Source organism: Drosophila hydei, unplaced genomic scaffold (assembly GCF_003285905.1).
Source record: "Drosophila hydei strain 15085-1641.00,03,60 unplaced genomic scaffold, DhydRS2 tig00008150-arrow-arrow-pilon, whole genome shotgun sequence".
In the NCBI taxonomy this organism is placed as follows: domain Eukaryota; kingdom Metazoa; phylum Arthropoda; class Insecta; order Diptera; family Drosophilidae; genus Drosophila; species Drosophila hydei.
The window spans coordinates 332,003-343,121 of record NW_022045854.1 but is presented as its reverse complement, the minus strand read 5'-3'; the positions used below and the strand labels follow the sequence as shown (position 1 = coordinate 343,121).

At 37.4% G+C, this 11,119-nt stretch overlaps 1 protein-coding gene across 3 annotated transcripts; it reads right to left on the bottom strand.

Moving 5' to 3' along the window:
* Positions 1–968: 968 nt before the first annotated feature.
* On the bottom strand, positions 969–3,488 carry LOC111592361. Of its 3 annotated transcripts, none has more exons than XM_023304519.2 (6): positions 3,429–3,488; positions 2,661–3,331; positions 2,468–2,594; positions 1,686–1,852; positions 1,287–1,606; positions 969–1,216 (listed from the first exon to the last, which is right to left on the bottom strand). In XM_023304519.2, exons 2-6 carry the CDS (start codon positions 3,237–3,239, stop codon positions 1,054–1,056), a joined length of 1,356 nt encoding a protein of 451 aa, XP_023160287.2. In that variant the 5' UTR covers positions 3,240–3,331; positions 3,429–3,488; the 3' UTR covers positions 969–1,053. The 3 variants fall into 3 exon arrangements, with proteins under 3 accessions (XP_023160287.2, XP_023160288.2, XP_023160289.2); XM_023304520.2 differs by having other exon boundaries at positions 2,661–3,310; XM_023304521.2 differs by lacking the exon at positions 969–1,216 and having other exon boundaries at positions 1,543–1,617; positions 2,661–3,482.
* Between the last annotated feature and the right edge of the window lie 7,631 nt (positions 3,489–11,119).

Below are 11,119 nucleotides of genomic sequence, written 5' to 3'. Positions count from 1 at the left end.
AAATCATATATATATATATATAAATATATTTAATTTTATTTGTAATTAATTAATTAAAAACGAAAAACAGAAAACAAAATTAACAATGAAGTTTTCGGCACGCCGAAGATAAATACCCTTGCAGACAAGATACCTGAATGGATAAACAATATTTACTGTTATTCATTTGAAATTTTCTGTAAGATAATTGTAATATGATAAAGTCATCCGTGTTCACATCAGATGCAAGATAAAGATATTCTGGCATCTGCATCCTATAGAAGTCGCTGACTGAGAGACTCGATTTTAATTACTGACTGACTGATTGATGGTTAAATAATATGGGCTTGGAGACGTCTTCTTCTATGCCTTAGATATAGATATTCTGTAGCTAGAATTGTATCCCCTGCAAGGGTATCAAAGAGGTTACCCAAAAAGAAACAGCAAAACCACCGCAATTTATTTATTCAATTGTACTTAAAAAAGAAAACGAAACGAAGAAGCAAACAAACCAATATAAATTAACAACAATTGCGAAAAGTGCAAAATTGTATGCAATGATTTTGAACTGTATGAATGAAAAGCTCCTAAATTTAATAAATACATCCACAATGAAATTAAAATATTTTTAGACAATAATTAAAACTTAAAACTTGCTTTTATTGATCCCTGCTCACACAGTGTCAAGAATAAAAACTGATTTCATCCCATTCAATATTCCTAGCCAGGTCTCTTTCTGTTGACTATTGAAGCATTTGCAATATACCCAACTATCCTATACCCGATCTCTATGTCGAAAATCTGAATTAATTAAGTTCCCTTGCGGTTTACAGGGTCAAATGACTTGCCTAAAGCCGGCAGTTGCAGCAAGACCAGGATCCAGCATTGGATTAAAGTCAAAAGCTTTCTTTATATTGAAATAAAAAATATATATGGTTCAGAGGGCGCTCCTCAACCAAACAGTATTCGATTAATTTCAGTTGATAATGTTAATTTGTTTTAATTTGATTTAGTGAGAGCTACATTTAAATTTGAATTAAGAATTAGTGCTATGCGTAGTAGGTACAAAGTTTCTTAGACAGATATATTGAAATGTTTTCGACTGCTATGGTAGCAGCAAATAAATATCGTTATATATAAGAACGTTGCAAATATGCCCAGTGCATTGAGAGCCATTGAGAAGCCGAGTAAATATTTCCATTTGCCACGAATGGCTTCACACGTTTCGCCGCTGTCGCTAGGTTGGAGATATGGAAGTTGTTATGCTGAGATGCGTAAGACGCGTTACGGGTATGCAATATACTCACATATCATCGGAGCCAGCCTCAGCTAGAGCTGCCATGGTCGTCGCTTGCTGCTCCTCCGTCAGGCAGGTGCAGTTGCTGTAGTTGAGGAGGGAGCTGGTCGCCGGGCCACAGTTGCCATCGGTTAGCGTCGACGTGGACTGCAGCTCGGCGAACTCGATGGCGGCACAGACCAGCGCCAGGCAGCAGAAGATTAGGGCCAGAGCCGAAAAGACGTAAGATTCAACCAGCAGCACTTTGTAGCAGTTGTTGTGCGCCCTTTTGTAGTCGGACTCGCGATCCCGACCAAGCAGTATTAGACCCGCAATACTGGCAAGTAAAAGCTAAAATATAACTTGATTTACTAATTGATAAGTAACACTGAAGTACTCAGACGAGGTCCACTCATTAGTAGCTACTCACTGAAAGGCCACTTAGGTACGGATTTATCAATATGGATGCACTCGGTGTCCAAATAAGTATCGAGATGGCCAACCCCACGATCAGCAGGCCGATGGCCAGTTGCAGGATCAAAAGCTGGCGTGAGAAATTCGAGTTGCGAATGTGCGAAGTATATGTTTCCTGGATGCCTGCGATATACGCATATAGAGAGGGCAACGGAAGAAGAGAGAAGATTAGAACAGAAGAGCGAAGAGGAGAGCAGAAAGGCAATTGAGAAGTATTCAGAAGATAAGGGGAGAGAAGACGTCAAAGACAGAAGAGAATGGAAGAGGAAATATATAAAAATAAGAGAAGAAGAATTGAGAAAAAAGAGAAAACAAGGAAATCAGATAAGGAAACATAAGGAAGAGAAAGGAAAGCCAGGAAGGCGGAGGCGGAGATGAAAAGCAGACAAAAGAGCAAGGAAAGAAAGAGTCGAAACATGAACAAGGGCAAATGAAGAGAAAAACAAATATGAAAAATTAAAAAGAGAAGGAAAAAATAGACAAGAGGCGAAGAGAGTAGAGAAGATGAGAATAGAAGGGATAATACAAGAGAAAAAATGAAAAGTCAAGAGAAAAGAGAAGTGAAGCGATGCGAGAAGAAAAGTTAAGAAAAAAAGAATGGAGAAATGAAGAGAGGAAGCGATAAAAATGATTTTAAAAAGCGACAAGAGAAAAATAGGAGAAGGGATGAGAAGAGCAGAGAATATTCGTAATTGTAATAGACTTAAGCTTTTCGCTTTGGGATCGGGTTGCACTTACTGTCATGGTTCTTATTATTAACCACAATCATCCGGCTGTGCCTGAGACTGTTCCGAGTTGGCGTGTGTCGTCCGGCGATCTTCATACCCTTCATGTTCTGAGGGACCGTGGTGCTCATATAGACAGCCTGTGCAACATATTGAGACAAGCAGAGTAAGCAGATATTCTCCGTGGAGGTGGAGCTAATACGCACCTGCGTTGGCTGCGACGCATCTAGATCGCTCAATGGAATTTGCTCGTATGTGGCACCGAAGCGATGCGACACGATTGTGGGCGAGCTGCTTGCTTCCGGCAGAACGGGAATTCGTGTGGGCTGTGGCACATTTTGGTATTTGGGCTCCGGCTTGATAACTACCGACGGCATAGCTGCGGCTGGTGAGTCACGCTCGCTGGGAGGCGAAGCTGCGACGTCCAACGTCTCACAGCTGTGGATACCAAAGAATTTGGACTTTGCATCGCTCAAAGCGGCTTTGACTGCAGCAATGCTGTGGCTGGTCTCATTCAGCTCTGAGACCTGTTCTGGCATGGCCAGCTGATGGCGATCCTGGCTGTTGGCTTGCCACGACTTCTTGTTGCCGTTCATGGCAATGCTTGGGCTATCTCGTAGCTCCTGTCGCATCTGTCCTGGAGTCTTACCGGTCCACACTGGCTGCTGCTGTTGCTGTTGGTCTTGCTGTTGTTGTTGTGGTTTCATCTTCGGCTTGGCTGCGCTCGTTGTGGTTGCTGTTAGGTTGTCATATGTGCTTATTGGACGCACGTTTTGTGATTGCATTGTTGTCTGTTTCCTTCGGCTGGCGTTGTTCCAATAATGCTATAGCCCCTTGACGCATAGCGCATCCTCAGCTTGAATCGTTAAAAATGTTGCTGAAACATTGTTGTTACACATCTTTTAGAATAACTGTGCGTCGATCATTCTGCACTTGTTGCACAAGTAGTGAGTATTACCAACGACAAGTTTTACCTCTTCTTCTTCTCTATCTATCTCTATCTGTAGCTTTCATAGTCTGAAAATACTTCTAAAGTTGATCGAAATAAGGGGAAATGTATAAGTTTTAGTATATGAACGTTTCAATGTAGTTTAAAGCTCGCTTCACATGCATATGTATGTGTGTGTGCGTGTGTGTCTGTATAATACAGTAGTATACTTGGTTCTATACGTTTGAGATGAGTTTAGATTCAACCTAAGCTGACAGGTATTTACAACTATGCTGTTCACATGACTATGCAACGGCCACAAACACACTCAGTGTAATTGGTTTGACCACATACATACATAGGCACATATGTGTGTATGTATGTAATGAAGGGAAATGTTATGGACCGTTGGGTACGCTCTTTTTAAGCGTAGATATTATTATACCCTGATCCCATTAAAAATGGGAAATCAGGGTATAATGGTTTTGTGCAAATGTATGTAACAGGCAGAAGGAGGCGTGGCAGACCCCATAAAGTATATATATTCTTGATCAGGACGACAAGCCGAGTCGATTGAGCCCTGTCCGTCTGTCTGTCTGTCCGTCTGTCCGTCTGTCCGTCTGTCCGTCTGTCCGTCTGTCCGTCTGTCCGTCTGTCCGTATGTGTGAACGCGTGGATCTCAGCATCTATAAGAGCTAGAGACTTGAAATTTTTTTTGTAGGTCCGTGTATAGCACGCGCAGGTCAAGTTTGTTTCAAATATTCGATAACTATTCGCATTTAATTGTTATCGAATAAAAACATTATTGAAATGCAGTAAATAAATTATATCTCGAACGTCTTAAGAGCTAGAGCCTCCAAATTTTGTATTTAGTGTTATGTATATTTTATGCAATTTTGATTTTTGTTGGATTTTGGATACCGGCTCCAAATTCCCCCAAATTCTTAGAATTTAAGTTTAGTTGGAACTAGGGCCATTATGTGAAGGCGTTTGCATCTCAACCAAGCCAATAGGATATGTAGATCATATGCTGAATATTTCATTAAAATCCATTAAGTAAAACAGAAGTTATTAAACAAAACGTTTGGCCAATTTGCAAAAGCACATGTCAGCAGCGCCACGCGCACGCATTTTTCCTATGCGTGTGCACACATACATTCAAATGCGTGTATACTTTTCTATTCCAAGAATTGAAATTGCGATTGAATTGTGCTGAATTATTAGCTGCTACTTATGTTCAAATTTGCAACAGCTCGCGTAAGAAGGGCAGTGGCTGCGTTGGTAGAGGCACCTCTCGGATGCAGCTTGGTCCGGGTTCGAGACCAGAGGAGATGAAATGTTTTTTATTGTTTTATATTATTTATTTATTTTTTTTTTTTAGTTATGAAGTGGCGGTGTTGGTAGAGTTTGTGCACGTTGCGCAAATAATCCGGGTTCGAATCCTGGTCTCGCAATGTCGATTTTTATTTGTTTTCTTTTTTTTTTAATACTCGATACAAACTACGGAAAATATTACAAAACTCAAAGGACTGGGATCAGGGTATCTCCTAGTCGGGCACCCCGACTAGAGCTTTCTTACTTGTTTTTGTGTTGCAGTTACTCGAAAGCAAACAAAAAATTGGAGTTTTCATCGATTACAAAACGTTGCTTCGATCTATTTAAAGGTTTCTTCCGCATTACCATCAATTACATATATGTATATATGTGTGTTTCTGTGCGATTACAAACTTATTTAAATAAATGACATGAAGTGTGCAAGAGATATATAAGTAGAGAGCGAGAGAGAGAGAGAGATAGAGAGAGAGAGATATGCGTGCAGAAACTTTGCCAACTTTAAGTTCATACCAAGTCACAACAAACAAAATAGTAAAGAAATATGCATACAAAATAATCGTAACGACATATGAAAACACGTTATATACTCTATATATATGTGTGTGTGTGAGTGTGTGTGTAGTCTCTACTGATCCACAGAAAACAACAGTCAATATTAAAGAAGAAAAAATAAAAAACACGCATACACACAACAAAAACGACAAAAAATAGCACAACAACAAGAATATATATAGCCGCGAGTGGTAGGAGAGAGAGAGAGTCGCTTGCAACTGTACGCACCAAAATGTGAAAACAAACTAAAAATAATTCTCTCGAATTCACTACGATCGAGCGCTTTAAACAAGCCAAATTTCCATTTGTGCGCTCGCTGCTTGGCCTAACCGAAAAACAGTTGCGAGCGCGGATACCGCAACGAAATCCGCTCTCTTAGCGGCCAGCGCTGCCAACACTGGCAGCAAGAGTACAGCTAGCTACTCATGCGCTTTACACTTTACGCTCTCCTCACCTCTTCTCTCTTCTCCACCAAAGTCACTCTACGCTCTCTCTCTCTCTCTCGCTCTCTCTACCTGTCTGTCTGTCTGTTTTGCTGTTCACTCAGCTTGAGCCCTGTTGAGGCCTGTTGCGCCAACTTCTGTTGCTGTGTTGACGTGGCAAGGCTAAGCAGCATTTTCTTTACCAACAACAATCTCAGAACCAGTAAGAGAGCACAATAACTGTTACCGAGTATACCAGGCTACGTTGACACCTTAGCTATTGCGTGTTGTGGCACATTTTATAGCAACTAGTTTATGGCTTGAAGTTATTTTGTGCATAAAATTTAACGATCTTTGCGAGCTGGAACGTTGTTATTTATTTGATAGTTATAACTGCTTATTTTAGGTTATAACTATGGTATATCAACTTTGTGGCGTCGTGCATACCATTGTTTGTGGCGTCGTGCATTCCCTTATTTGTAAGCCATGTTAAAGGGTATCAAAACAAAAGAGAATGTGAGAGAGCGCATTAGACCGAGAGCGATAGAGCTATAGAGCCACAGCTAATGTCCAAGCCAACATTGTCAATTTTCACTTTTTTTACCTTTACATTTTCTCACCAATTCTTTGACAATGAAATCCAACTTAACTAAATCTTGATCGTAGCTTTACTATGTATACAGCTGTACGTATATATTGCTGTTTGTACCGAACGACTAATTGCTGATCGACGCACAGTTAAAATCGTCAGAGCTGGGAAAATCTGAATCTGTATCTGAATGGGTGAGAAAATCACACGACATATTTACATACACAACTATATAGATATTATCTGATGAACATAAATTGGAAAGTGCTACATCTGCGTCAGTTTTAAAGCCAGGATCTGGACCTCAATTCCAGATAGATCCACAAGTTATATGGTCTTCCTATTGCATTCAGGTTTACCATACCTACTTGAATCATTTTGGAAACATTGGATTGGCTGCTCCGATATCAGTGGCAACTGCCTCATACTCTATATGTAACTGCCTTATACTCCGTTTCACTTAGGTTCATATAATTTTTTAGTAGATAGTCAGGTATTTCGTCAACAAAGCATATGAAATTACCGGGTCACAGACCATTGCATTCTTCGTATTATGAATTGTCTTCGCATGAATTGGAAAAGTTGCGAAACTTTTACTGTGTATGCATATAGTGCACCATTACTATAGTAATTTTTTATTATCTTTTTTATTTTAAAAGATATTTCTACATGCGGACTTAGACATATTATACTCTAAATAATTCCATTTGTCCGTCTGTCTGAAACTATGGATGCCGCAATTTAAAAACCTTAAAAAGCAAAAAAAAGAAATTTCCTAAAAATTTTCTTCTATAGGAAATCAAGAATGTTGCGATTCGTCAGTAAACTTCATTTATTTATCCACATCGGTTTCAAAACAAGATTTACTAGATTTCGCATTTTAGGTCCACATAAGTTGAGAGTCTCCAACTTTTTGACTCCAAAAGCTACGTCACTTCCATAGTGACGAAAACTTAAGGATCCAAGAAACAATTCAGAGATATGATTGATTTGAGAAGCATACAACTTTAGATAAGCGCAAATTTTTATAAATACTGTAATATAGGATTGATTGAACTCATCTGAATAGGTTTCAGAACCTTAACAGTAACTTCAGATTCATTGATATATTGTAAGCATATCTCTTTTTTTGAATATTTTAAAAATTGAAGTAAGTATTAATAAATATTTTGAAAAAAAAAAAAATATGGAAGGGAATGGAAACATTTGAGCGACTTTTAAATAGGTCCACATAAAGGGTATTTTGAATCAGGTCCTAAACTCCAAGAAATAGCTCACAGTATTGATAATTTTCTCGCTATTGATGAAAAATGTGAAAAGATGAAGAAATATGTAGAAGAAAGAGCAGATGAAATCAGATGGAAAAACGGAATAAAGCGAACTATTCGTGGTGCCATACCACAACTCTCTAGAATTTTAAATGTTTTGTGAATCTAAAATGCAAAATACACAGAGTCTCTGCATTTATTACAGACGACTGTAAAATTATCGATTTTTATCGATAATAAGGAAATAGGATGAGTTATCAAGAAAAAACTGTTTTGCGTATGGTATACACGAGCTGTGTTCCCACATGGCTTGATCGACAGGGCTCTGGGTCTTTATTATGAATATACACTTTATGGGGTCTACCACGCCTTCTTATACCTGTTACAAACAAAACCGTTATCCCGTGATTTTTCATGTTAAATGAGCTTATTGTATAACAAGTAAGAAAGCTCTAGTCAGGGTGCCCGAGTAGGAGATACCCTGATTCCAGTCCTATTTGCGTTTATTAATATTTTCGGTAGTTTGTATCGAGTATTAAAAAAAAAAGAAAATAAATAAAAAAACGATATTACGAGACCTGGATTCGAACCTGGATTGTTTGCGCAACGTGCACCAACTCTAGCAACACTGCAACTTCATAATTAAAAAAAAAAACGAAACAGGGAAAAGTGTCTCGTCCCCGCGAGGATTGAACCCAGGACCAACCGCTAACAGACGCCGTCTCTAACAACTCAGCCACTTCATTGGCTGATCAATAAGTTGCAAATTTGAAGTAAAGCTAATAATTCAGCACAATTCACCCGCAATTTCGATTCTTCGAATTGAAAAGAATACTCGCATTTGAATGTTTATGTGCACACGCATAGGAAAAATCATGTTTTTATTTGATAACAATTAAATGCGAATAGTTATCGAATATTTGAAAGAAACTTGACCTGCGCCTACTATACACGGACCTACAAAAAATTTCAAGTGTCTAGCTCTTATAGATGCTAAGATCCACGCGTTCACACACATGGACAGACGGACGGACAGACAGACGGCCAGGGCTCAATCGACCTGATTTCCCATTTTCAATGGGATCAGGGTATACAAATGATAGAAATAAAATAAGTTAATGCATAAAGGACACATTTTTTAACATTCTGTGTATGCTCCCTTATTCTTATAATCTTATCAAGTATACGCACGTATAATAATATCAAGTATACGCATTGGTAACAAATTGAATGTATTTAGTTTTATGTATATTTTATGTAATTTTGATTTTTGTTGGATTTTGGGTACTCCAAATTTCGCCAAATTCCTAAAATTTAAGTTCTACGAAGCCAATAAAATATGTAGAGCATATGCTGTCAATTTCATTAAAATCCATTAAGTAAAACAGAAGTTATTAAACAAAACGTTTGGCCAATTTGCAAAAGCACATGTCAGCAGCGCAACGCGCACGCAGTTTTCCTATGCGTCTGCACACATGCATTCAAATGCGTATATTCTTTTCTATTCGAAGAATCGAAATTGCGATTGAATTGTGCTGAATTATTAGCTGCTACTTAACTTCAAATTTGAAACTCCTCTTGACAGAGGTGTAGTGGGTGCGTTGGTAGTGGCGGCGCTTGTATGCTGCTAGGCCTAGGTTTCGAGACCGGTGGAGATAAAATATTTTTTATTGTTTTATTTATTTTTTTTTTTTGTAAATTTTGAAGTGGTGGTGTTGGCAGAGTTGGTGCACGTTCCGCAAAGAATCCGGGTTCAAATCCTGGTCTCGTAATGTCGTTTTTTATTTGTTTCCTTTTTTTTTTTGAATACTCGATACAAACTACGGAAAATATTAATAAACGCAAATAGGACTGGGATCAGGATATCTCCTAGTCGGGCACCCCGACTAGAGCTTTCTTTCTTGTTATATATAAGTTATCGGTTGCAGCTTAATGATATTATTTATCAGCCAAATATTTTGTGGGTTGATGTGTATATATTGACCAATCAGAAGTTTTAATTATATTATTTGCTTCAATTCCTTTTTTGTGAGGAAGGAAGTTTGATCATTTTTGTAAGTTTTTGCACGTTCATTCTGTACGAGCTTGATTTGGGATGCTTGTTATACATGTAATTCATAATTTTTTATGTTAAAAAATATATTTCTTCGGTTAAAATATTTTGAGTACCTTCCGAATAGGCAAATCATCTCACAGACTGAGATTTCTTTCATCTACCTTGGTATGTTTGAACTGCTTAATATTTTTATTTGAATAGGATTTTAACGAACTGTACGAATTTATATTAAATATATTAGTTATGAATTTGTATTTCTTAAATTATTGTTTTAGTAAATTTGGGTTCAAAATTCGTGACCTTGTGATTTGCATGCTCATTTCTATATCGTCTATGAATTCTGCGAAGTGCTCTAAGCATTGATACTTCTAGTTTGTTGTTGCTGATAGAATTTAGCATTTCGAGCCACTTATTAATGGTTTCTATTATTTGATTTAATTCATTTACTTGTATACTATTTTGTGCCAAGTTGCTAGCTCTTCTCTATAGAGCCTGCAGCATAATCCTACAGCCTACAGCATAATCCTCTAAATAATAGATCTAAGCTACATTAATGAATTCTTTGATTATTCAAATTCTTTTATTATTGAATTATATATAAGTAATAGTATTCAAAATGAATTATTAGCTCTACTACGTGGGCTTTGAGCTGTAAGTAATTGCTTTTCTTTGTGATAGGTGGATTATAGTGCGAATAGTATTATGTTGCTATGAACTCTTTATAAAATCTACATAAACCTAAAAATGATTTAATTTTATTTTGGCTTTTTGGTATTGGGAAATTAATTATGGTTTGAATTTACAGTTGTTATGAAATAACTAAGGAATTTAGTTTATTTTTCATTAATTCACATTTATCGACTTGAATTTTGAGTTTTGTGATGACTTGTGTTCCTTCAGTGAAGTGGAGAATATCATTGATGATAATCTAGGTATACCAAACTATCTTTCTAAAAAAGATATTCCAGAAGATTTTTCTAACATCTTTGCCACGTTGCTGCTGCATTTGTAAGACCAAATGATATACGTGTTAATTCGTAATGATCATGCTTAGTTGAGAAAGGTGTTTTTGATAAGGCTTTAGGATCCTTTTTAATTTGAAAAAGTCCTTTGGATAAGTCCATTGTTGTATAACTTCTCAACTATTTCGTCCATAACTGTGCGGCAATAGTCAATGACTAATCGGAATTTCTTCCTATTGGACGTGTCTGCTTTCCTTGGAACGATCCAAATTGGAACACAAAAGGATGGTTTCGATTTGAGAATCATTTCATTGATTAGACTTCTTCGTCAAATGCTTGAGGCTCTTTAATGGACGTTTATGAATAGGGCATTCGTGAGTGGTTTGAATTGAATGTTTTTTAGTACTAATGATGTCAGTAGTAGGGAAATATATGTTCTGGGATCATCCGGTCTAGATAAGAAATATGTTCTGGATACGAGATAAGGTTCAATGTCACAAAAAAATATATATATCTGGGATCAAAGAAAGTCATCTGCTTTCTTTTGCAAGAT

What these genes read in the sequence shown, in the direction of transcription:
- LOC111592361 (XM_023304519.2), bottom strand. Translation starts at nt 3,239, where the DNA reads ATGCAATCACAAAACGTGCGTCCAATAAGCACATATGACAACCTAACA. An exon ending in ATGCGTCGCAGCCAACGCAG is followed by an intron (nt 2,595 to 2,660) that starts GTGCGTATTAGC and finishes TATGTTGCACAG; the next exon opens with GCTGTCTATATGAGCACCAC. An exon ending in CGTACCTAAGTGGCCTTTCA is followed by an intron (nt 1,607 to 1,685) that starts GTGAGTAGCTAC and finishes GTTATATTTTAG; the next exon opens with CTTTTACTTGCCAGTATTGC.